Raw genomic sequence first — 27,626 nt, forward strand, 5'->3', positions numbered from 1 at the left:
AGCTATCCCTCCCAAGTTTGCCAGAAAACAACGTTGCTGAAATTCATGGGGGTGGGGGGGAGGCAATAAGCCAATTATTCTTTCAAGGTAGTACTGCTCCTGGAAAGATATTGTAACCTAATGGTGTGTGTTCTATTCTTTTTGCAGGTGCGATTAGAGTGGCCAACAGACCTTGCAGTCAATCCCATGGACAATTCATTGTATGTCTTGGATAACAATATTGTGCTGCAAATTTCTGAGAACAGGCGTGTGCGGATCATTGCGGGGCGCCCCATTCACTGCCAGGTGCCAGGAATCGATCATTTCCTGGTCAGCAAGGTGGCAATTCACTCCACTCTGGAGTCGGCAAGGGCCATCAGCATCTCCCACAGCGGGCTGCTCTTCATAGCTGAAACAGATGAGAGGAAAGTAAACCGCATTCAGCAAGTTACCACCAATGGGGAGATTTCCATCATGGCTGGTGCCCCCACTGACTGTGACTGTAAAATTGATCCCAACTGTGACTGTTTTTCAGGTATGACCTTTTTAGCAATTCACCAGATCCCCCTCTCTGTTTTCAAAAGAAAAACGTGTATCAGAAAAGTCAGAAAGAAAGCAAAGGCGTTACTTGTCAACTTCGGTACGAGCTAGTGGAGAAAGCAACGTGTTTTGGGCAAGAGAGCCTAGTATTGGGTCACTGTTCTGCAACTGACTCAGTAGCCCCCAAAACCGTTTCATGACTCACTTCATTTGTTAAATGGCGAGATCTCTATCTCCCTTATAATATGTTGCTCTTTTGAGGTTAGACTAGTATAATCAAAATGTTGATACTCTAAGAAGTTAAGATCATAATGCAAATTTATGATCAAGATATTGTTTGTACTTTGGAAAAAGAGGAATTAGGGAAAACCCATATTTACCGACTTAACTAAGGGGAAAAATCCTTCCCTTAATTGACTGGTTTTCAGATTTTCAGCATATGGAATCTAAAATCTAGAGGCACGAGGGACGAGGCACAGACTACTTTGGGAATACATGGGCAACATTATGTCCCACAATGGAGGTTTCTTGGAACATCAGACTGCTACTTACATTTTTTTTCAAGTCCAAAACTTTCACCATAATCAATAGTGCCCTTTGCTGCCAATTGAAATAGGAAAAAGAAAGAAAGAGAAAGCTTTTTCCCCAAAAGACAGAGTGGATATTCCAGATAGCAAACACTCCTCTAAATGTCAATAGATACATTTATTGCTGAGATGTGGAAATCCCTCCATGCTATGTGCAGCCCTATTAAACTGCTCATCCAGTCCCAAATGTTTCTCTTAACCTTTGCCTTTCCTTGGGCCAGAGGAATCAAGAGCGAGCAACTTGATAGATATGACTTTAGATCAATAGTTCCAATGTTTTCCTGGACAATTAGTTTTATAGTTATTTTGCTAATTTATATCTTTCATTCAAGGCAAATCTAATGTTTATTCCAGTTATCAAATTTGATGTTCTGAATCATTGTTACACTTACAGACTTAGTGTACGTTGACAACATGACAAGGGGAATTAACAGAAGAAAACTCCTCCAGGCACAGTAGGATTGGAAAGTCCTGAGATAGATCCTACCAGCATCAGCAGGCATAAGTCTCTTGGATTTCCAACCCAATTTTGTGTGACTGTCATTATTTGTTGTTTTTGTATTTCGCCATACAACAGATATTGAACAGCAGGCTTGAGGATATCACAAAGTTGGTGTTAACTGAGATAATTGCCTCTTAGTGTTCATTTGCAGTAGTACTGACTCAAGAATTTTGAATAATGGGTTTCAGAACTGTCAAGAGGTGCATGCAGTGCGTCCTTTTAAAATGATTCTTTTTACAATGAATTTTATTGAAGTAACATTGTATTATAACATTATACAAGTTTCAGGTGTGCATCATTAAAATTCAACATCTGTATATACTGCATCAAGTTCACCATTAAAAGTCCAATTGTATCCTTCACTGCATAATTAACCTATTTTACTTGATTTACCCACCCCTTCCCCTTCCCTCTGGTAATGCCTAATTTGGTCCAATAGTTTATTTAGTTCATTCATTTGTTTGGTTTCTCTATATGCCACACATGAGTGAAATCATGGAATGATGAACACCTGAAATGATTCTTGATGCATAGTGTTTTCTGGGCAAGATACGTTCATATAAATGTTTGTGATGACAATTATTAAAATCACAGTCTTCCTTCCACAGGGGATGGTGGCTACGCCAAAGATGCAAAGATGAAAGCCCCTTCCTCCTTAGCAGTGTCACCTGATGGTACCCTCTATGTGGCCGACCTGGGCAATGTTCGCATTCGTACCATTAGCAGGAACCAAGCCCACCTGAATGACATGAATCTTTATGAGATTGCTTCACCTGCTGATCAGGAACTCTACCAGTTCACAGTCAATGGAACCCACTTGCACACCTTGAACTTGATAACAAGGGACTACGTGTATAATTTCACCTACAATGCCGAGGGAGACTTGGGCGCAATTACCAGCAGCAACGGCAACTCCGTGCACATCCGCCGTGACGCGGGCGGTATGCCCCTCTGGCTCGTGGTGCCTGGTGGGCAGGTGTACTGGCTGACCATAAGCAGCAATGGCGTCCTGAAAAGAGTGTCCGCTCAAGGCTATAATCTGGCCTTGATGACTTATCCTGGAAACACGGGGCTGCTCGCTACCAAGAGTAATGAAAACGGATGGACCACCGTCTATGAGTAAGTTTCTAATTTTCAACACGGACTTTGACAGGTTATTTAAAAGTGTATTATAGTGGGAAAATGGCTCAGTATTTGCTGACTACTGCATGCTATTTTCTCCTAACAACCACCTTAAAAAAAAAAATCAAGGAGAAAATTTTGCCCAGCTCCTGAGGTTCAGAACAGCTTCTCCAGGGTAGTTTTGTAGACCACAATAATAAAAACGTAGGATGAATGGAGACTCAAGTGTGGCACTGCAGGAGACAAGCATGAGGTAGAAGTCCGTGTACTCAAGAAATTTACAACATAGCTGGGAAACAAGGTAAATTCTCGTTTAAACAGCAAAACCAGACAATAGTTCTAAGGCAGCAAAGAAGCAGTGTGGTTTCACAAGTATTTATTGATCCCTGTAGGGTTTAATGAATGAATAAATGAATGTGTACCCAGCCCAGCCCAACTCTGTGTAAGTGGCTGTGGGAGGTGAGAGAGAAGTTAGAATATAAGAAGTAGACCTGGAAAGCAAGTGGGAAGGATGGGCAGCAAACCCTGGAGAGGCCACTGTCCATTGCTGCTTTGTGAATTGTGGAGCCAGTGCCCCTAAGCAGGTTTGGGCCTCCTCAGTGTCCCTGCGCCAAAGAGTCCAGCACCTTTGGGCCTCCTCAGACTGGTTCTGTGATCACTTTGTTTAACTGGTAATTAACACAAGGTGTGTCTGACAGCAAGCCACTGGACGGCGTGCCACAGAATGAGAGCTCATCTTGCTGGCCTTAGGAAGCACACACAATCTCATTTGCAATTCCACCCATTTAGAAAGCTAGTCTGCCAGCACATGGCCAACATCTTCCTCACAAAGGGAATTGCTGACGGCCTCCCTGGTGGCCTACAGGTTAAGTCTCAGCGCTATCACCACTATAGCCTAAGTTCGATCCCTGGCCAGCCAGGGAGCTACCCACAGCAGACCTCTCCTGTCTCGCCCACAGCTCCCACCAGCAGTCTGCTCACCCTGTAGATCTGCCTGTTCTATTCCCCACTCTGTCTCTGGTGAATCGTCTCACACACACATCCCCCAGAACCTCTGGCCCACACCCCAGTTCCTCTACACAAAAAACAAATCTTTTTTTTAAAAAAGGCAATTGCTGAATTTTTCACCAGTTTACTAAGGGAACATAATCCATGGAATCAAATGCAGCTTCTGAAATGGTTTTGTTAAGGATTGAGAAGTGCAGTATGAGGGGTTCCAAGAGGGGCTTCTCTATGAGGAGGTAGAGAATAGGAAGAGAATATACCCAGTCCCATAAAAGCCTCCTGAGGAAAGAGACAAAACAATTGGCCTTCAAATTTTGGATCCTTTCCCAAAGAAATGCCACTTATACAAAAGAGCTGGACAGCTATTTTAGTTTCACTAAGAAAAATGTTTTCAGTTGTTTCTCTTGCAAGTCTTCCTCTGTTTTTTGCAAAATTTGTCTTACAACTTAATAAGAGTAATAAAAGTCACAGTTCACCAAAGCTTTACTATGTGCCGACTCCGAGCTAGGTGATTTACATACGTTATTTTTTTTTCTGGATCTCCCAAGTGACAACATAGCAAAGGTGACCAAGTATGCCTGTTTTATAGATAAGGAAACTGAGGCATAGAATGGTTAACTTGTCCTGATTCACACGAAAGTCTAGGACTCCAACAGTCAATTCAAGAGCCTGCATATTTTAATACACTACCCTTAAGATGAAGTTTCTAATGAGATTTCTTTTTTTTTAAATTTCACGTGATATTGCACTGCAGCTGAAATTAGGCAACTATTTTGAAAGCTAGTGAATGAACTTGGCCCAGCATCAAGAAGTGGCTGAACTATTAGCTAATTTTTTAAATAACCAGTTCAACCACTTATTCATTTATGAAATCACCACACTACACACTTTAAATACATGCAACTTTATGTGTCAGTTGTACCCCAATACTATTAGAAAAAAAAAAAAAAGTAACCAGCTCAACCTTTCATTTATTTATTCACCAAATATTTACTGCACACCTATTATGTGCCAGGCAGTGTTCTGATGCTGGAGAGATAGTCGTGAGCAAAACACAGAAAAATCCCCACTCACATAGAGCTTGCATCATGCTGGAGAGAGACATGTAAAATATACAGAACTTCAGACAGTGTTACATTCTATTGAGAAAAGAATCAGGGTGAGGGTAATCAGAGAACAGGGCAAGAGGATTGTTTTTTTAATTCCTGATTTAGCCGTCAGGGAGGGCCTCACTAAGGAGGTGACAGTTGAGTAAAACCTATAGGAGGTGAGGCAGTGAGCCATATGGTTATCTGAAGGGAGGTGGGAAGATAACACTCAAGGCCGCTCAGATAGCAAGTGCAAAGGCCCTGCAGGAGGAGCACACTTGGCATGTTCAAGGAATAGTAAGGTAGCCACTGTGACTGGAGTCACAATGGAGTAAGAGTAATGGGGAGAAAAATCAATGTTGTAACCAGGGCTACTTCATGTAGGGGCTTATGCCCCCCTGTAAAGACCTCAACTTTTACTCTGAGTAGAAGTGGAACCACTGCAGAGTTTTGAGTGTAGGAGTTATATGATCTGACCTCCATTTTTAAAGAATCACGACCTGTTGAACACAGACTATATGGTAGAAACAGGAAACCTAATTGTGACATTGAGGGAAAGCATTTGATATAATCCAGGCAAAAATGTTTACTTAAGGCCAGGGAGTGGGGGAAGTAAGAAGTGGTAAAGTTCTACATATATTTTCCAAGTAAGGCTCTCAGTACTTACAGACTGGATTTGGAGTACAGGAGAAAAGGGGAGCAAAGATAACTCCAAAGTTTGTGGCCTGAGCAACTGGGTATTGGACTTTCCTTTTGCCAAGATGAAGACTATGCAAGGACTAGTTATACTGGGTGGGGATTGGAAGTTCTGTTTGGGATGTGCTCAGTTTAGTTAGACATTCCACTGAAAATATCGAGTAGGCAATAGGATGGATGAGTCTGGAATTGAGAGGGAAGCCTAGAGATTTGAAATTTAGAGATACAAATTTGGCATCCACCCATCTTTAGACTTTATTTAAAGCCATGAGATCCACATGGAAGTGAGTGTAGATAAGGAAGAGATCTGATGCCGGAACCTAGAGCACTTTACCAATAAGGATACTGAGGTCCAAAATAGAGAAGTAACTTACCCATTCACGTGGCTCATTGACTGGGTCAAGAGTTGAGTCTTTGAGCTTCTAGTTCAGTGCACTTTCTCTTACTACCCCCATTGTCTTCCAGAAGAAGGAAGAGGATTTGAGATCACAGGAATGGCCATGGAATGTCTGGAAAGTTAGAAGATCTCAACTGAAGTATTAGGCAAAGAGGAGTATGATGGCATCTTGAGACAGAGAGGCTGAATATCTATTTTTTTTCCTTCTTCCACCTTCTTTTTTTTAAGATTTATTTATGCATACAAGAGCTGGGGTACAGGCAGAGGTACCGGGGGTGAGAGGATTCACCAGAGACAGAGTAGGGAGCAGAACAGGCAGACTGACTGAAATACACTGCTGAGGGGAGCAGCGAGCGAGACAGGAGAGGTCTGCTGCGCCATGTGGGTAGGCCCCTGGCCAGTGATTGAACTTGTGCTGCAGAGGCTGTGGATAGCTTCACAGTGCTGCGCTTAACCCCTTGTGACACCAGGGAGGCCCCCTTCCACCTTCTTAATTCCAGCCAGAACTATGCTGAAACCCTCTGGATCAAATAGCATCTGTTGAGAGAAATTTCCTTTTCCTTCTGAAGCAATCCATTATGTTGCTGAACAGCAGCCTCCAAGGAAACACTACCCTTGACCCTTATTGCCCGTACATCTAGAAAGAACAATCTCTTAACCTTCATAATGGAACTAATTCTTCTGTGGTCTTCTCTGTGCAAAATCTGACTTCTTTCGCTTTTCTTCTCCAATGCATTAGCAAGTTGTAAACTCTCCTTTGAGTTTTTCCTTGTTCTTCTGAAATGTGGAACACAGAATTAGACATACCATTTGTAGTAAGACTTGGAGCCATGCTGAGGTCAATAGAGGGGTCACCCCACCCCTGCTACCAGGCCCTCCTAAAAGAACTTGAGCACTGCTGTAAGAGGCAGTCTTCCTTCTGTGACCAAAGGGGACAAATTGTTTCCCAAGGTGGAAATAGAAATTCTGTTCTGAGATGAGAGACAGAGAAAGAGAAACCAAAGCAGAAGCAAAATTTGGCAGGATGGAGAACTGCTGTGTAGAGGTAACTAAGCCAGTAATCCATCTAATTCACAATTGTCTGTAGTGAGGGAGAGGAGAAACTACCCAGAGGACTCTGCGCAGGATCCTCTGAATAGGATTTGAAAATGCCTCTGTGCCGTGGTGGTATGCGGGCTTGTGTTGTGTAGAGTGAGGTAGTTTAAATAATTCATTGATTCTCATGATTCCATTTGACTTGACCCAAGAACAAAATTACACACCCCAAGTACTACTTGATGCTCGACTGCTCTGAAGTGTCCTGAGTGTGAGAGGAGATAGCACCGAGGAGGGGCTAACTGAGGTGACTGTCAAGGCAGGAATACTGACTGGACCAGGCAGGGGTTCTGGCCCGAGAGCCTGGCCGCTTGCTAATTGCAGTCCCCTGCCCTCGCAGAGGACCTGGGAGGACCCCAGCGACTCTCACAGCAGGCCACCCTTCTTTGCTCACAAGGCTGCAGAGTAGCCAAGATGCCCTTGCTCATTCCCCAGGCATTCCCTGGCCAAGACTTCTGCTCCACTAAACTGAAAAGGTCCCCAAACGAGGCCCCAGTGTCAGCTCTGTCACCATGCCCCTCTGGACTGAGCTGACAGTTCCTCAGGCCTTTGCCCCGGGTGGGAAGCCCTCCACTCCATGGAGACTGTGCGTTTCCACCATCTCTTGATCTTTGGTCTTCTGCATTCTCTTTGTTTCTGGACTTAGCATCATCTCTCACCCCCATCTCAATTACCACTGCCTCTTATCCCCGCCTCCCCCCCAAAAAAAAAAGAAACCCACACCCTCCACTGACAAGTTGGAAAAACCTTCTAATGCTCTGGGTAGCTTCTAGTCTGTTTTACTAATGCTCAGTTTTATGGAAAGTGACTAATGAAGGATTCTCTCTCCTCCCTGTGGAGATTAGAGGTGGGAGGAGGGGGCAAGGTAAACAAGTCATGTCTCTAGGTGAGATGTTTGCTGGGGCATAGGACGTGATTCCCATGCAGAAATGATTATGTAAATAAAAAGTCCAAATGCATCTAAATGATTCCGTTGCTTTCTAGAATTTCAGAGTAGGGAGGGATTAAGGCACCATTTGATCCAGTCCTCTGCCCCCAGGCAGGTGAAGGATTTCCATTAAGTCAAAAGAACATAGAATTGTCTAGTGTTGCTTCAGGTCTCCATAGTCACAGATTGAACACCTTTGCTTTCTGCACCTGGTGCTTTATGCCCTTGATAAGGATCAGGAATGGGCAGGCTAAATTGTCTCGGTTCGTGCTGGGAGAACGAGACAGGGAGCAGACAGAAGGATGAGAGGCCAGCAGGGAAGATTGGCTGCACTGCACAGGACATCTGTGTGAGCCAGGTTGGCCTCCCAACTTCACCCTCCATGGCCCTGTCTGCGCTCTGGCCACACCAACTCTCACATCCACCCTACTCCTTCCATTTCCACTGGTATCCTGTTTCACTCGTTCAAAAAGTATGTGGCGTGAAAATCTACCCTGTCCCAGACATGAAAATAAAAAACTGAGTGAGACACTGTGCTCTCCTTCTAAAGATTTGAGTGTTTACAACCTAGTCAGCGAGATAACTCCCTAGGAAAGGCAATCACAATGCATTTACTCAAGGACAGAAACCACCATCTTCTCTTACACACCGAGGTGGTCATCTCCCAACAGGTCTCCCTGCTCCATATTTCTGCTTCCAAGATTCGCTGCCACCAAAGCTCTGCTTGAAACATACTATTGTCCCCCTGATAAAGTTTTCTGTGCCTCTCCATTGTCTGCCGACTACATGCTTTCTTCCAGAATCTGGTATCCCTGTTCCCCCAGGCTCTGGCCCCCGCATGTCTCTCCAGCTTCAGCTCTCACTACCCTTCTCGAGGAACTGCCAATAAATCTGGTTCTCTCATCTACCTCTGTGTTTTTGTTCATGCCATTGCCTCTCTTTGAAATGCCTTCCCTCTCCCTAGTCTCTAGCTACCAAGGGACTGATCCTACCTACCTCCCAGGATTCAAATACCACCTCCTTATCTTCCTTCTCCTCTTCTGTTCCATCCAGTCATTCCAGAAATGACTTCTGCCACTTCTGAACCTCCACAGCTCCTTGTTTATGGAAGCACAGGGCAATATTCTGGCAGTGAGTGATTTGTATGCGTATCTTATCTCCCACCTAGACTTTGAATTTCCTTCAGCGTTGTATCCCCAGTACCTAGCACAAGCATGATATGAGTGAAGCACAAATGAAGCTAGAAGGGCACTATGGACTTGCAGTTGAATCACGGGAAAGCAAATGAAGTCACTGGTGAGGAATGAAGAATCTAGTTTTTCCAAAAGAATGTTTATTAAGTTGGTCACGTTTCTAGCATGAGAGGGTAAAGAGGATCTGTTTTTTTTTTTAATGAGTTATGAATTTTCCTTCTATAATCTTTAATGTGTTCTTCAAAGCAAGTGTGGAGGAGCTTCTAGTTTTTCCTCCATGGTTTAGCTCTGCCTTACATTGTCCTCAAGGGAAAGGTCAGGCTATCCCTTATGAGGCAATATCAGGACAAGTATATTTTTATTAATGTATAGATATCATATCCACAGCTAAATCATATGGTCCTCAAGGACAAAAATGAATTCAGGGCCTCCCTGGTGGTGCAAGGTGTTAAGATGCAACCTATGAAGCTATCCACAGCCACTGCAGCATGAGTTCGATCCCCAGCCAGGTAGCTGCCCACATGGCGCAGCAGACCTCTCCTGCCTTGCCCACTACTCCCCTCAGCAGTGTATTTCAGTCATTCTGCCTGATCTGTTCCCTGCTCTGTCTTGGGTCAATCCTCACACACACACACACACACACACACACACACACACCCGATACATCTGGGCCCTGTACCCCAGTTCTTGTATGCAGAAATTAATCTTTAAAAAAAAAAAGAATGAATTCCTATTTCCTTCACAAATGTTCCCCTTGCTGCCCAGGGATGCATGTGTGCCCTCGTGCCCAGCAGCGTGGTAGTGAATCTCCTCTTCCCAAAACCACTTCTGATAACTATGAAGGCAAGAGTCGTTACCGGGAGGTATGGGTCCCCAGCCAGAAAGTGCAGGCCTGGTGAAGCAAATGCTACGCCCCATGTGGGGAAGGAACGGGGGTCGCTACCATGTCATGGCCTGAGGGGATCAGATCAGTTGCAGAATATTGGCTTATACTCTCTGAACCAAAGGATGCAGCCCCCAAAGGGAAACACACAGCATAAGAGATTTTGATTAAACTTGTTTCTTTGACACTCATTCTGGAAACATGCATTCCCCTGTGATGGAGGGAGGACAAAAAGAACTCAAGCAAGCTATAGGAAATCAAAGGCTCCCTTTATTTCATATCCACTTTTGAGCAATCTTTCCAACGTTGTGGGAATGACCCGCTGATGAGTTCACCTACCAGCTGCTCTTCCTTTGGAAATGACTCCATGGAACAGACGTGGGCCTGTGTGTTTTGACCAAGAGCTGTGTAAATGATCACACAAGACTTCTGCTCCACTAAACTGAAAAGGTCCCCGACCGAGGCCCCAGTGTCAGTTCTGTCACCGTGGCCCTCCGGACTTAGCACATCTTCCATCCCCATTTCAATTACCACCTCCCCCCAAAAAAAGAACCCATACCCTCCACTGACAAGTTGGAAGAGCCTTCTAGTGCTCTTGGTAGCTTCTAGGCTGTTTTACTAATGCCACCACACTGAAGATACCACCAAATATGATGACTTCAATGGTAACTAGCAGCACTGGGGTGCAGGCGTATGTTGGGAGGTCAGTGTTTTCTTTCTGATAAAGTTGAAGTCAAAATGGATGCTATTAAATAAGGATGCCTACCTGGGCACAGAAAATCAAGCAATGTCATTTTGTAGCTAACCAGCAACTGGGCAAGAGTGTGGAAAATTCTACCTGATACCCACACCATTGCCTCCCTCACCAGAGAAGGAGCAGGCTGCAACCTCCCAGCTAGATCTATTCAGGTAATTACAGTCTTATCCAGGACTGTTTAGCTTTCCTTTCCAAATATACTCCTGCAATTTCGGGAGTGGGGATGGGAACGGAGTATGTAGGAACGTGACTGTGCACTCTGGAGTAAGTTTTAAAATGTATAATCTCAAACAAAAAGCACCGGTGACTGAGTGTTAAAGGTGTTTGGGGGTGGGGAGAGAGGATTTAGGAAGCCAGATTTATCCCCAATAGACTACTAAGGTTCAGAGTGATTTTTGACCCTTGTACCTCTGCTCAAGGAGGAATCAATTTGCACCCTCTCTTCTGTTGCCTGGGGGCAGACACAGTGACTGCCCTCCCCTTTTCATGGAATTTGGCTTTAAAACAAGTGGTGGCGCAGCGGTTGAGCGCTGGGTTGCGAAGCTGCCCGCAGCCTCCACAGCACCGGTTCGATCCCCGGCTGCTCCCCGGCCACTGGAGGAGGGTCCCACATGGCGCGCAGACCTCTCCTGCCGCCCGCTGCTCCCCTCAGCAGTGTACTTCGGTCCTTCTGCCTGCTCTGCTCCCCGCTCTGGCTCTGGTGAATTCTCTCACCCTCCCGCGCTTCTGACTGTACCCAGTGCTTGTGTAAATAATAAATAAATGAATCTTTTTTAAAATAAATAAATAAATAAATAAAACAAGTGGTGTGTGGCTGGGAAAGCAGGAACTGGCCCACAAGCTAGAAAGCCCACAGAGATCCCATCCGCACAGCCTCTTGGGTCAGATCTCATGGAGGGATGATGAAGTGTGACCTTGCTGAGGCATGAGGACACCTCTTAGAAATCAGGGAAGAGAAACCAGTAAGGCAGAGTCGCTGGAGATGGGTGCGAAACAGAAAAGCACTCTGGGTAATCCAGGTGGTGGGGACATAGTCTCCCTCATCAGGAAAGCACATGGCAGCTTCCTTCTGTCTGCTGCTTGGAAACTCCTCCCTCGAAGAAAAAGTCAGTTGGTACCTTGGAAGAGTCAAGGCTGGACATTGTTTCCGTCTCCTAGAAAGAAGACCAGGCTTGGGACTGTGCCGGGCACTCCAGCCCTTCCATGCCACAGAGCTCCAGAGCAGGCCATGGGAGAACAGGCTGTGCAGGGCCAAGGGCTTTGCCATTAAGCCCACACACTGATAGCACCTTTCAGCCTTTTCTTGATAAAGAGGCCTTAGCTGCATTGTATGCAACATGCCAGAAACCATTTGGATTGAAATCCCTTCAAACAAAGAATGCATCCAAGGGAATAACCAGGGTTTGGCCTATCTATGGTGGCAAATGACCTATTTGATTATTTTTATTTGCGTGCACAACTGTTTTAATTGCCAGCAAGTGTGTGTGCACACATGTGCACATTCAAGGACACACGGAACTGAACTTGAGGTGGCATTGTGCATAGCCTCGAGTTTGATTCTGTCCTACAAAATAAGGTCCAGCCTCTTTTCCCAAGCCTACCAAAGGCTGGTCTGGGTTTTAAAATTTGAGCAACTCTCCAGGCTGAGTTGGTTAATACCTAGTGGATTAACACTGAATCACTGTGCCATTTTGCATAATTGTTGCAGAAGGAGGCAGTAGAGCCAGACTCTGCCATTGTGTCCAGGCTGTATCTTGCTCACTTTGGGTAAAAAGAATATAATTGTTTAACATTTTAAAAGCAAATAAAAGTGCTTAAATATTTTGTAATTTGCAACTTGAAAAGAAAACAGTAATGGGTTTCCAAGTGCATGTCTTTACTTTTAATGAAGTGTTTATTTTTCATGGTTCTATTGCCAATAAAAGAACAGCTCCACATCAAAAGCCTTCAGGGAAGCAGTTTCCATTTGGAGGACAGTGAGATTGCCAATAATTCTGAATTTTTTTTAAAAGTAAACTCACTAGACTATATTTTTAGATATAGGTTATTGCCTATTATCCCAGGTAATTATTTTTTTTTGTCTCTGACTCATATAGGCAAATTACAACACATTATGTACTATACTCTAAAAGATTAAAAAATTAAGTGACACTGAGATCAGGGGGTTCCAGAATGTTTTAATGAACATGTTTCCATTATCCTCTGTGCTTGTTCATTTTGTTGGAAGAATGATTCATTCATTTCAAATTTGGCAACTTAAACAGCAGCAAATATAATTTTCCTATCACAATACAAAGTCAGTTTATTGGCCTGCTCAGTCTTCAGGAGCCATTTGGGCCTCCTTTTCCTTTGCCAACAGCACCCTCTGCTGGGTTTCATTATGCAGCGCATCTAATGGTTTCGAACCGAATTGCAAAGGGAGGCCTCCCTGCAACATTGCACACAGCAGGACATGATTCATAAATCAGTTTTCCACCCTGGTGATTCATTACCAGATATATTTTTTCTGTAAAACAGCACAGCTCAAGGAAGTCATCAAGAATTCAGAAGCTGCAAAAAATACCTTTGTTTGATTAATCATCTCTCTGACCTTTTTCTTCTTATTGAACAAGGTTAATAATACTTGTTATCACTCAAAGTTAAACTGCATTAGCTGCCAAATGATTTTTATTTTGCAAAAGCCTGTTATCACTGCCAAGAGGCTTCAAAGTTGGGATGTGTTACATTCCTCAGGTATGACCCCGAGGGACATCTGACCAATGCAACATTTCCCACTGGAGAGGTCAGCAGCTTCCACAGTGACCTGGAGAAGCTGACAAAAGTGGAGCTAGATACTTCCAATCGTGAAAATGTCCTCATGTCAACCAACTTGACAGCAACTAGTACCATATATATTTTAAAACAAGGTAAGAATATTTCCAAATGCCCCTGACTCTAGCAAGACCCATCTTAGCTTCTACTGTCAAACTTCTACACCTGGTTAATAGTTGAATTCATTTTGAGAAGATGGCTTCTCTTTCTTTTCTAGCTACGGAAGCAGAAACCCAGACAAAAATCACACCCTTCACAAATTCATGTGATGACTTTGGGCCACCTCTCTGGGGAACTTGACTTCCCTACCATGTCTGCTCTTCCATCACGTCATGTCCCATCACCCAGCTGTTTGTAAAGCCCCTGTAGGCTTGGATTCGGTTCTATTACAGGCATGGGGTCTGGTCCCACCTGAGATGAGCATTCTAACTGACATGGGTGAATGCAAAGGATGAATTAGGATATACACTGAGCAAGAACAGGAGTGAAAGGAGAACATTAAGAGCTCATTCTATTCAAAGAGAGGGATGGAAAAAAGAGCAGAAGAAAAAAGAAGGGGGATGGGAAAGGAAGAGGGGGCAGGGAGTAAGAGCGAGAGAGAAGGAGATACAAAGAGAAAAAAGAGAGTAGGTAAGTAAGTAGGCTGGGTTTGGAAGGAATATCTTGGAGGCTAGAAGGGAAACAGACTCAGAGAAATTGTTTTCTCTCTGCCCAGTCATTAAATACTCATTGTGCTGTTAGGTTGTGAGGCCAGACGCAGAACTGTCCAAAGTTCAGATCAGCTCCAAAAGGAGCAGTGGCAACCTTTGTCAGTGTTACACTTTTGTGGGGTACAGCAAGTATGCTGGTACCCCAGGTGGTAAGGATGCTGTGTCGAATTTCAGACTTTCTCATTGCAGCTCCCAGAATATCAAACTGTGGAGGGCAATGCAAGAAGTCAGAAAGGGAGTTTGTGATGGAATTCTTTAAAAATTAAAAAAAAAAAAACCCAGCCTGCAGTAATTGACAGGAGTCTTTTATCCAAGAAGCAAGCTACCCCAGCTGTGAAAATAACAAGGCCCAAATGGGCAGAGCGCGTTTGTCTGTCAGCCTAGTGCTCTAGCCCAGAAGCAGTTAGGCCCACCTCCTCACGCCTTCCCAAACTCACCTCCTGAAGCTAAACTCATCTCTTTGCTTCCTTGTGCTTTTCTCCCCCTCTTATTCCTTTGCTCGTCTGTCTACAGAAAATACCCAAAGTACCTATCGGGTGAGTCCAGATGGCTCCCTGCGCGTCACCTTTGCCAGCGGCATGGAGATCAGCCTCAGCTCAGAGCCGCACATCCTGGCAGGGGCGGTCAACCCCACCCTGGGCAAATGCAACATCTCACTGCCTGGAGAACACAATGCAAACCTCATTGAGTGGCGGCAGCGGAAGGAGCAAAACAAAGGCAACATTTCAGCTTTTGAAAGGAGGCTGAGGGTAAGGCTTGACCTCTTGTTTTCTTTTTGAAAACTGCAGCACCTCCCTAATCTGACGTTCCATTTCTCTAAAGCTTTTCTAGGTGACTGACTAGCTTATATGATATACTAATTCAAGAGAGGGTGCTAATGGCTGATAATGGTTCAGTATCCTTAAATGAACATTCTAATAGGAGCTTTCTTTGTCATTAGCCAGCTAAAGTGCTCTAATAGTAGCAATTTCAGGCACCAAGAAAGTCTAGATGGAGAAATGTGTTTAGTCAGGAGGCCTTCCAGAATCCCTCACGGCTTGCCATGGAGATGACTGTCAGGTCCACCGGTTGACCTGCGTCTCTGCTTTGCAGGAGTTTATATTTTATATTCACAGGCAGACACACAGAAGGACATGAGGCATAAGGCACCTTTGGACAAAGGCAAAATCATTGCATGATGTCATTGCCACGAATACATGCTAAGGGCCAGGAGTGTAAAGGGCTAGTCCTGAGTATGAGCTAGAGGTGCTCAGAGACAGCTGCCTGAGGGAAATGAAAGATTTGGGGGGTTTCAAGTCCTGACCAAGCGCAGTTCATCACAGTTCACCAGAGACCTGGCAGTCCAAATTGTCTTTCTATAGCACACAAAGCCTACAAATACCTCAGCACTCTGTCTGCATGTCCCTGCTTCAACATTAACCAGTGTTAGGATGATGTGACCAACTTTCCAAATATAGCGACATTCAATAGTAGCCCCAGAGCAACTGCCAGCCTGAGGGAAGCACTCACTCACTATTGAGGCCAGGCCTACTTTGAGCGCCTGTGTCGTGCCTGTGATACCTGGGATGCTTGCATTTTCTTCACTCGCAGTAAAAATTCACCCACAGTAATAATGGGTAACCTTCAAGCTGCGGAAGGGCAACAGCAACCCAGCACCCAACTCCAGCAAGAAGAGGTCAGAACTGTCCTGCAGCTCAATAAGCACAAAACACATGACAACCATGTCACTTCTCAGTCAGTTCTGCTGGTGACACATGGACACAGACGTCAGTGCATCTTCTTTGTAACAGCCACTAACGTCTACCCTCACAAGTCAGTTAACATGTTTGATTGTATTGACTGGTCTCTAACAGAGTATTTACCAGCTATGCCTCTGGATGAAGAAGTGAAACCAGTCCAAATAGTCGAGCCTCTCTGTGTGGGGGTTTCTTTCAGAGTTCTAGAAATGGGATCTCCTGGGTAAAACTCCAGATGGCAAAGTTACATAACCTGGCCTTGATAACCAGTTTCACAAGTGATTTGAGAAATGCCATTATTTTTTTCACCTGTGAAATAAAGATATAACAGAGAAAAGGAAGACTAATCTTCAGATGCCTTATTAAGCTCATGGATTCACCACAGAAAAAATACATCAAATAAGTGCCCTGTTAGTCCCTCCTCCAAGTTATAGCTTCAGAAAAGCATTGTGAACCAAATCACATACTATGTGACCTTGAGATCTTACACTTTCTAAGATAACCTGCCATGTTTTCTCCCCACCATATGCATGGATAATGGAAAGAGACTACTGTAACTTATTGTCATTTATACATCTTATCCCGTGTTGTTCTTAATGTTGAGAAGCTAATGGGCATAAAACATTTAGGGACTTTAAAAAATAGAGTGAAGTGATATTTCCTTAATACTATTTATAACTGACTTTTTCATTTCCCCTCCTGTCCTAAAGTTGAGAAGGCTTGTGGCATGGCTTATTAGTGTGGCAAAGTCAGGGCCTTCTCCTCCAGGTGACTTGTAGGGTACTTTTGGAGGTTCTGGCTTGGAGAATGGAGCCCCTTTTTGGCTAAATTAGTGTAACTCTGCAGGTCCCTAGAAATATGACAACTGTAACCATCCTTTATGTGTGTTCAGGGCCTTAGAGTTAACAAAATGCTTTCTTAGCCAGAATTTTATTATTTGAGCACCACAAACATCAATTGTTGTTATTCCCAATTTACAGAAAACTAACAGTAAGACCCAGAGAGGTTAAGTGATATGTCCAAAGTCAAACAGTTATCAAGGATCAGAGCCAGTGCTAAAATGCAGGTCGTCGCCTAGCACAGCACTCTTTCCACTACATCATGCTGTGCTGCCTTGTTCCTTAAAATAATTAATCTATAAATCATTGCCCCACTCGATGGAGCCACCTTGGCAAGGCCTGACTCCTCATTTCAATGCTGACAAAAAGAGACAAATAATCGACTCTAATGTACTAGCAAGTCCAGTGTGGGTGGCACGGGACAACTGGCTGGTCTCCAGACAGGGAAAGTGTAGAAGAGGCAAGAGGGGGAGCGAGACGGTTTAACTGGTAAATTATCACCTGCTCTCACCATCCATTGGCATTTTTGTTTATACTACTGCCTTGGTTTCCCCAGATTCGCTCTATTGGATTTAAGGGAATATGCTTCCAAAATGGAGGAGTGAATCCAATTTCCACAAAGCAACGTCTCTTTCCCTACTGATTGTATTATTTCAGGGATGGTGCCCCTTCATCTCCAGGGGCTTTTCGGGGACAAGCTTAGAATGAAACTTACTTCCTGGGCCAAAATGTGGTGACCATTTGTAAGCATACTTGTAAAAATTAAGATCTCTCTCAAGTACCACAAGAATCATCTACTTCTGCTGGTGGAGCTGCCACTCCAGAGCCAGAGCAAGTGAGGGTACCAGCGCTCTTGAGACAGAACCCCAGGTTCTGACAGTCATACGATATAGAAATCCCTGCTATGCTGTGGGACAGAGGGCTCCTCTTTGAAAAGCCACACAAAGGGGTGATGGTAATTTGCAAATGTGCTTGGGTAGCAGGTCATAAAACACTAATTGATCAGGTGTAAAGTGACAGGTTCATTTAAAGGCCCATTTGGTAAGACAGAAGTTACAAAAAGCTACCTATCATATCCACCCCAGACCTTCTAGCTGGAAAGAAAAACTAAGAAAGGGATAGACCTCTCTTGGATATAAAGCAACTCTTGTTGCTTTATCTCCAATGATTAGTGATTTATTTTCATACAAAATCGGGTTCCCCTTCAAAGTGAGGGAGGCAAACTACTGGGAATCATGATTTCCTGCTCAGCCTGAGCAGGCAAGGGATTTGTTACCTCTGGGCCATCCTGCACCAGCTCCATTAAGTGAAATAAATCACATTAACATCCTGAAATTTCATTTATTTAAAAAATCCATTTCCCCCCAACCTGAGTTGCGTTTGAATCATCTTCCTTGCAAAGTACTTTTACATCCAGTCCATGTATCTTCTCATCTGCTGCATCAATCTGTCCCTATAAATATATTTCCCTGGACAAAAGAGAAATTAGAGTACAGATAACAATAGAGGCCGTTGTAAAAGAATTGGACATTCACCAAAAGCAAACTGGTCTGGGAACTACATCCAGATTGCACCTTACTGTGTCCATGGATAATAATACCGTTCTATGAAACTTATCCCGGTATTGGATCCCAGAGCTCTTTACAAGGTTTCATAGGCAGAGATGGGAGGCTACAGCAATACCCCACAACTACAGCCTCCTCTATTAAAAAAAAAATCCAGGAAGCTGAGCACTTCAAACCAAAGTCATAAAATCAAGTAAGATGATTATGATGTGTTTACAAGCAAAATGAAGCAAAGACTAATCTGAAACCCTCACAATTGATTTCTTTTTCTCTCGACTGGAAGATAACTAAGAAGGAGGAAGATTGTTTTTTGAAGTGCAACATGTAAATGTTCATACGTGATGAGAGCTCTGAAAGGGGAGATGAGCCTGGTCAAAAGACAGGGTCCCAGACATAAATGATGGGGAATCTGGGAGGTGGCCAGAAAGGTCCCTGCACCCCTGTCCATTCTCTCACAGGGCACTCAGGCTGCTCAGAGCTGGAGTTCCCATTTGCTTCCCACTCTTTTAACTTCCTTCTCCCCAGGTTTGCTGCAAGGATTTATGCTTGTGAACATTTAGATAAAGAATCTGCTGGCACTGACTGTAGATCTGAGGCATGCAGCAGGGGAGGAGGAGGGAGGGGTGAAAACAGGGAAGAGCACAAGACTATGGTGACAGGTCACGGGTGCCGTGGTGGTGGGGAATAATGGGAACCACACAGGAGGGGAGAAATCAAATACTGTACCAAAATGAACAACAATGTAAGGAAAAATAGTGCTTCATTGAAAAATAAACAAAAAAAAACATTAGTGAAGGTTGAAAAAACAAAAGTCTGCTTGCAGCTGGATTAATCTATTTAAAGACTAGATCTGCTCTCAGCCCCAAGTAACTGTGGGTCTAAGGAGTCACCTAGACACAGGAGATTCAGGCATCGTGGACACCAGGCAGAGTTGACCTTTTGGGTCAGAGGAGTCTTGGGGTCTTCAATGGATAGAAGTTTCTGTGTTTGTTAATCTTGGGTCAATGCCACTAAGCTAAGTAAAAAGAAAGTATTGTTTCACACACTGTTTCACATGTATATAAGCATTAATGCTTTGGTATAAAAAATTAAAATATGTGTGGTATGGTTACACAGATGAATTCACCAACCAGAAAGTATTTGAACAAGAACAATTAATATAGTAAAAAAAAAAAGTGTCCTTGTTAAATGATGTGGCAGAAATCAGGTGAGAGGGGCCTCCCTGGTGGCGCAGGAGTTAAAAGTCTCAGTGGTCTCAAGCTATCTGGCCAGGAAGCTGACCCACATGGCACAGCAGACCTCTCCTGTCTTGCCTGCTGCTCCCCTCAGCAGTGTATTTCAGTCAGTCTGCCTGTTCTGTTCCCCACTCTGTCTCTGGGGAATCCTCTCACCCCCTGCACCCCTGGCCCACACTCCAGCTCTTGTATTCATAAATAAATAAAAATGAATCTTTGGGGAAACAAAGAAATCAGGGGAGAGAAAGATTTGGAGGAAGGGCTGATATGTGCACAATTTTGTACCACTTAACCATCTGTAAAGTGAAGGATTATGGGCTGTACAAACTCCATTACTGTAGTATTATTACTGTTAATCTTACAGCAGCTGGAACTCACTATGGCCTTACTATGTGTATCACCATCTATTAATTCGATTATAGGTCATAAGACCTTATCAGGTGGGTTCTATTATTATCATTCTCATTTAACAGATGAAGAAACTGAGGCACAGAGAGGTCATGCAACTGCTAAGTGATAAAACTACTAAGTGATAATATCAGGATTTGAATCCAGGCATTCCACTTCAATAGTCCATGTCCTAAGAGCCCTGTGGCACCAAGATTTTGTGACTGATAAGTAAAAGAAAAAAGAAGGTAAAGTGGAATTCCAGATAGAGTAGTACAAGCTGGTGCTCACACTGAATCCTTGCCCTATTCATTCGTGAGCAACTGTGTGAAATCAAATCAAGGCCAAGTAGGTTTTGATTGCCAGCCTAACAACATCAATAAAAAAATAAAATTTGTAGAATGGTATTGATTGACTTCTAAAAATCAAGTAGTAATTACCTTGAAACCAGTGAGAGGAGAATAGCACGTACTAATTTAAAATAGACTGTGACTTTTCTATCTGTTCTCATAGCTTCATGGAAATTAAATGCAATGTATCTCCTGAACTGTGATGTGGTTATTTGGCCCATTTCATTTATTCACCTTCCAACGTCTTCAGCAAAAACTTCACAAGAAACTCAGTTGCATTGTGAGTGGAAATGCTAGACAGCACCCTGGAAAATTCAGCCTTCTCCACCTTGTAGAAAAAAGAAAATTAACTGCCATGATTGTAATTTTTCAGCAGTGTGTGTGTGTGTGTGTGTTGTGTGTGTGTTCGGCTGACCTATAGCAAATTGCCCATTTTCGTAGGCCCAAAACAGTCAAATATCAGCAGTTGCCTATAGATCAACCTAATGTATCTTCATCCTATCTTTAGCCTATTAAAGATAAGATTTGAATGAGTCTCAAATTGGAAAGGTTGAAAGGACGTTCTGTTAAGCAATTCAAGCACAGTCTTAGAAAAGAGCAAGAAAAGACTGAAGAGAAGCAAAGGGAAATCTCCCTTGACATTTCTGCTTCTATTATCCTCCCTTTGCAGGCACTTTGATTCTTGCTGGCAACTCCATCCATGGTTCCTCAGCCCACACTCTTGCATCTTTCCTCTCTGGTCCACGTTTGAACAAAAAATAATCCCTTCTCCTCACTTCTCCTTAGCGAAGCTGAACAAAAATTATTAAGGGGAAACCAAAGGACAAATGAAAACGTAGATACTTCTACCCCAGTTAAAAAAAGAAATGCCAAGTCCTGCTTTCTCACCACCATATACAGCTCATCAGTTGCCAACCGCAAAGGTCTTGTTCAATGTGCCACCTGTTCAAGGAGACCTTTTTGAACTGGCGGTTACCTCAAAATTTTCATTCTCTCCCCTCTCTTTTCCCAGGCAAGGCCTGGTGTAGACTGGAGGAAACGTGGAAATAAGGATTGATGGCCTCCACTTAGATCAAGTGTTGTTATTGTCTTTCAGGCAAACAAGTGCTTGTGTGAACGTGGCGCTTTCCCAACCTTGATCATGACCCCAGGTGTCAGAGGTGTTCAACCTGGCCTGATTCCTGCCGCAGAGGCTGGAGGCACATAAGCACCTAAAAAATTGAGTGGGAGAGCCTGAAAAAGCATTCTCCTTCCCAACCTCCTCCAACACCACACGCAGTGGTTACAGATGTCACATGTAGTTTCCACCGGCCATTCAAAGTGACTCTGGCATTTTAAACTCCTTCATCCCCTTTCAACTCTTAGCCAAATTTTACATTACTTTCTAAACCTCACTTTGAAACTAGTGTTTCAGCAACATCTGAAGATCAGAGTGTATTATCCAGAAACACAGAAGCATGGTGACAGTTTTGACAGGCAGAGAAAGAACATTAGGCAGAGTTTGCCTCTGCTTGCTTTAACAGTGATTCCTGCTTGTGTTGCTGTAATGACTTTATTGAGAAATGTGTTCTTGAGTAGTAAACTTAATCTATCAGACAAATAAAACCACAAATTTAGTTCAACTGGAAATCACTTGTTACTTTGGCTCTTTAACTATCATTATAACATAAATTGTAACAGTTACAACTGTCTCTGGGAGTACATGGACATTTTACAGCTATTGTAAATGAACAGTATTACAGTTGGAGATATGTGCATATAAAACCACAGGAAAGGTAGTTTAAGAAAGAACACCTGGTTTCGTAAAGGTTTCCAAGCCCAGCATATCAAAAGACAGAAAATATGTGCTTCTCAATCACCTTTTAGGTGAGCAGCAAGTTAATTTGTATTTATGCCCTGCAACACCACACACAGTGGCTACAGATGGTTTCAAAAGTTGTGATTCCCAATCTGTGATTTTATTCTCTGAATTAAATCTATCCTGGCAACTAAAAGTGCTTCCCCCCAAATAATTTGAGTCGCTAATCACTAATTTTCTGGGTAGAATTCATGGCATGGCACATTTGATAAGTTTGGTTTTGTTTTTACAGAACCTCAAAATTAAGGGCAAATATCATTAGCATGTGACTGATGAAGAAACTGAAACCAAAAGAAGTTTTTAAAAAAACAAAGTGCCGCACCCCAATAGAAAAATGGGCAAATGTCTTGAGTAGATAGCTCATCAAAGATGTATGTGTGGCCAATGGAGGTTAAAGATTCAAGGCCACTAGTAATAAATGCAAATTTAAACCACAGTAACATACCATTTCCCCACTCTCCTACTGGGAAAAAAATCACCGACAATGATAATACTCAATATTAGTAAGGACGAAATGAGATGGGCTCTCCCACTACTAGTTAATGGGAGAATAAATTTGTACAACCTTTGCACACTATAAAGTAATATCTCAAGTTGCATCAGGAGTCTTTAATATGTTCTTATCTTTTGACCCAGCAATTTCACTTTATAGGGTTCTATACTAAGGAAATATCCATTTGAAAAACTTCAACAAAATATGAGATATGCAAAAAAAATGGAAAATTAAAACTAATTTCCAACAATGGGAGAAAGGATAAATTATTATCATGTAGGAAGATGTTATGCAACCATTAAGATCACTTTTTGAGAATATTTAATAACATAAGGAATGCCAAAGATAAAGCATTAACTGAAAAAATAGGACATAAAACATTAAGTGCAATCCTAATTATAGTCTGTCTTTGAATGTATGGACATAGATTATACAAAAATGTGGGATAAATGGAAGGAAATGCAGCAAAGTATAAGTAATGATTTGCATTGGAGGGTAGGCTTACAGGTAGCTATTTTCTTTATATATTTCTATATTTTCCATTTTTATGCAATGAAAAAATACCCATTTATCATGGTGTTAAGAAACAAAGTTAGCAAGGAAACACAGAGTCTGAAATGAGAATGTTGACTTCGCAGTCATCTAGTCCATTAAGATAAAAACTTTGAGTGAAAATCAAAATCAACAAAAAACTATGAACCAGAGACACTTTGGGGGGGGTGGCGGGAGGGGAGGGATTGGGGTCAGAATGAGGGGGTTACAATTGTATGGAGAATATAAAAAAAATTTATAATTAAAAAAAGATAAAAACTTTCTGCATCTCACTTATATGTGGTATCTGAAAAATAAAAATCTAGAAGGCAAATTGCTGGTTGCCAAAGGTGGAGAGTGGTGGGGAGGTGGGTATTGGGAGTGGGGTAGGAGAAATGGGCAAAGGTAGTCAAGCTTCTAGTTTTAAAAAAAATGAGTCCAGAGCCTCCCCAGTGGTGCAACAAGTTGAGCACAGAGCTGTGAAGCTGTCCGCAGCCTCTGCAGAGCAGGTTCAATTCCCGGCCAGCCAGGGAGATTCCCAAATGGCGCATCAGACCTCTCCCGTCTCGCCCGCTGCTCCCCTCAGCAGTGTATTTCGTCAGTCTGCCTGTTCTGTTCCCCACTCTGTCTCTGGTGAATCCTCTCACCCTCCACACCTCTGGCCTGTACCCCAGCTCTTGTATAAATAAAAAATAAATCTTAATAAAAATATTTAAAATATAAAATAAATGAGTCCAACAATGCAAAGTACAGCATGTACTTTAAAGTACAGTTAATAATGCTATATATTTGGAAGTTGTTAAGAGAGATCTTAAAAGTTCTAATCACAGGAAAGAAATTATAACTACGGACGGTGACAGGTGTTCACTAGGCTGTGGTGATCATTTTGCAGGATGTACAAATATCAAGTTCTTATGTTGTACACCTGGAACTGATATAATATTTCTCCATGTAAACTGAACATTTTTTAAAACTCTGCACCAGCATTTTGAAGCTGAACTCCTGAGACCCCTAGAGGTTTCATGTTTGGTTTTAGAGCCCCCTTGAAATTTTATTGAAAAATATTCATGTATATGCATATACACATTTTTCTGGAGACACAGTGCATAAATTCCAGATATTTAAAGGAATCCTTGGCCACGATAGTTTAAAATGAACATAGAGTCCAGTTGAATAACTTGTGAATCAGTTTAGTCCAACTATGATGAATGTAGTCAAGCCCTAATGTTGGTTTTTTACCCCTTACCTCATTAGCCAGATTTTTAACATTCTGTTCAGGATCATGTTGACAATTCCTACAGAGAGAAATCTAGTTCATCAAGCTATAGTCACCTAGGAGTCTGACACTTGTACCTATTCAAAAGCCTAACTAAAATGAGAAAAGTAATCATCCATTATATTCTAAAAATAACGATTAATAATGTTACTTTTACATTTCGCCAGGTACCTGTATATGAAATCTCGTTTTATTCTTAGCACAACTCTGCAGTGGAAAATGGTAACGTCACTCCCAGTTCACAGATAAGAGAACGAAGGCCCTGGCAGAAGAAGTGACTGGAGCATGGACACACAGCTGATTCAGTGTGTCCGCGACGCTCCCTGCTTCTTACCCTTCTCAAAGTCTCTCCTTTTTTCATTCAGGCTTTGCTTTCTGCTACTTGTGCTTATAATCCTTCCCCCCAAATTAAAAGTCTGTCCCTTGAAAGCTGGGTGAAGAGTACACAGCGACTCTGTACTATTTTTGTAACGTCTTGTGAGTCAGACTCTTTTCAAATAAAAAGTTATAATATAAACAAGACAAAATAACTCACTAAAACAACTAAGCTAAAATAAAACAAATTGTAAAAGCCCTCTACCCTTGACCTCCCACCTAACCCTCCTTGGAAGCTGCCCTCTCCCAGCACTGTCTTCAGCTGTTTCTGTAGTCACTAGTTGGCACAGAGGTTACTGCTGAGAGAACCAAACGTTGACACTACTAGCTGAAGAACAGAAAAAAAATCAGTCATCCAGTTGCTTTGAAAACTCAGTGAAGGTTTGTCTTTTTTGCTAATTTTGAAAGCTTTTTTATATTTAGTCGTGCAGTTATTTTCTGTGGGCCCAGAGGAATTTCCTCAGTCAGGCACCACTGAGTGCTTCCTCTCAAGGACCCCTGCTGAAGTGAAGTCCCTGGTGTTGCACTCTCTCTAGGACTTCGTGGTTGGGAGGCTCACAGAAGGAATGCAGTCAAGGAAGCAACTAGAAGCATGCCAAACTAGTACTTGTTTCTAAACTTGGCATCCAAACTTAATTCATGTCTTAGCCTCACTTAGTGGTACCCCCCTCCCTAGGGAATACAAGGGGACCCTACCATCAGCTATCATATTTACAAACTGGCCTTCATGAATATATTTCTGAGTGGGTTCTGCTGCTAAAGTATCACCTGAGTTCCCCTGTGATAGGTATGGTCATGTAACTCCATGCCCCAACCACAAAGAAGTCAAAAAAGGAAATCTATATAAACTAAAGGGGACTCACTATATCCCTTTAAAAAAGATTCTGATTACATAAATAATTCACTATTCTATATTCTAGCCAACTCACTGGTAAAACAGAGAAGGAAGCCCCAGTTCTAAATAAGCATCTGGCTCACATAAAATAATTATTGAGAAATTTGTCAGGGCATTTAAGGTTTCAGGAAAAAAAAATAGCCATATGTCAAGAATGTAGCACATGCCAGGGGTTAAGACATAGCCACTAAACTCCAACATGGTACGATCTGGTGAGAGAATAAAGATAAGTATCATCTGAGGAACACAAAGCATGGGAATTCAAAGGCAAGAGAGACCCTATTGTCAGAGAATCAGGAAAAGCTGCGAGATTGTGAGTACGCTAGATAAGGGCGACCATGGCGGTGCTTAAAATGTATTTCCTATCTCCTTTTTTGTAGGCCCATAACAGAAACCTGCTCTCCATAGATTTCGACCATATAACTCGCACAGGAAAGATCTATGATGACCATCGGAAATTCACCCTTCGAATCCTCTATGACCAGACCGGACGACCTGTTCTGTGGTCTCCTGTGAGCAGATATAATGAAGTGAATATCACATATTCACCTTCCGGATTGGTGACATTTATTCAAAGAGGGACATGGAATGAAAAAATGGAATATGACCAGAGTGGAAAAATAATTTCAAGAACCTGGGCTGATGGGAAAATATGGAGCTACACCTACTTAGAAAAGGTAAGTATGTCAGGAAAATAAACTAGTTCTGAGTTTCTGGATGAGAATATTGAAAGTGGCCCAAATTGCCCACTTTGGTGAGGACCTGCAGGAGAAAAGCCTAGATTCTGGCTCCTCTGCATGCACAAAACAGTGCTGTGTGCTTTTCAGCTGAAAACTTTCCTCAAACCCACACTCTGCCAAGTACTCTCTCAAACTGAAGTCAGAATAATGGCTTAGCTTTCTCTTCATTTGAGCATATTTGTTCATGCTCTTGAAAGGGATCTTTATTATGAAAGCTCACACTGAGGTAAAACAGGCAGAAAATTATAAAATTGTGTGTTAATGTATCTCAGCTGTGGAAAAAAGCCTCTTACACAGAGGATAAGGAATTCTAATCTTGTTAGGATAGTCAGTGAAATTTTAGTAGTGTGCATTTAGGACTAATTTTCACCAGTAATCAGCCTAAGGGAATGGTGCAGGAGAGCCTCATTGGTCATAGTCCTTTGGAGGCAGTAAGTGTCCAGAAACAACTGTAATGGGGACTGGTGGCCTCTCTCTGTTCAGAATAAACAAGGATTTTTAATGCCAACACCAGAACCATTTATCCAACATCAGCCCACACACAGCAAGATGGTTTCTGGCCAGATCAGTAAGCAAAGGACAATAAGAGAAATTGATCTCTGTCTGGCATCTCAATTCCTGACATCCTAAGATACTGGCTCTTATTTCCCAAATCTACCCATTCAACTGAATTTGACAGTCCTGAATTAATTTCTGGGAAAATTGAAAAATGTTCTCCTTGAGAATTCAAGGGTAATTGTATAAGGCAACCCCTAAAAGTTCTCAGGAAAGTCATTGGAGCTCAAAGCTCACAAGGCAGAACTTCACTATAAGCACCCAATGACACCAAGCCCTTTTGTTTACCAAAAAAAAAAAAAAAAAAAGTGCCAGTGGTTGTATGTCATGGGTAAGCTATTGTGTACTGTTTCCCAGAGTCTGTCGCTGGGGAATTTGCCAGGTTGGCAATTTCTAGGAGATAAAGTAGAAATCCACTTGGAAGCCAGGATAAAGGAGGAAGTCCCCTGCTGTATCCACTCAAGTCCTTTCATGCTGAGGGAATCAACCAAATGTATA

The 27,626-nt window shown here is 42.7% G+C and overlaps 1 protein-coding gene across 3 annotated transcripts in view; it reads left to right on the forward strand.

Moving 5' to 3' along the window:
• The window catches only part of TENM1 (teneurin transmembrane protein 1), a 734,894-nt gene that overhangs the window by 693,753 nt on the left and 13,515 nt on the right, over window positions 1–27,626 (forward strand). For all 3 annotated transcript variants that reach the window (XM_054695568.1, XM_054695569.1, XM_054695570.1), the window contains 5 exons: window positions 148–514; window positions 2,217–2,727; window positions 13,506–13,678; window positions 14,807–15,042; window positions 26,214–26,510. In XM_054695568.1, the coding sequence (XP_054551543.1) occupies window positions 148–514; window positions 2,217–2,727; window positions 13,506–13,678; window positions 14,807–15,042; window positions 26,214–26,510 (1,584 nt within the window). The remainder of the gene's footprint in view (window positions 1–147; window positions 515–2,216; window positions 2,728–13,505; window positions 13,679–14,806; window positions 15,043–26,213; window positions 26,511–27,626) is intronic.

Source organism: Talpa occidentalis, unplaced genomic scaffold (assembly GCF_014898055.3).
Source record: "Talpa occidentalis isolate TD23 unplaced genomic scaffold, MPIMG_talOcc4v2.1 talOcc4.15, whole genome shotgun sequence".
NCBI classification, from domain to species: Eukaryota; Metazoa; Chordata; class Mammalia; order Eulipotyphla; family Talpidae; genus Talpa; species Talpa occidentalis.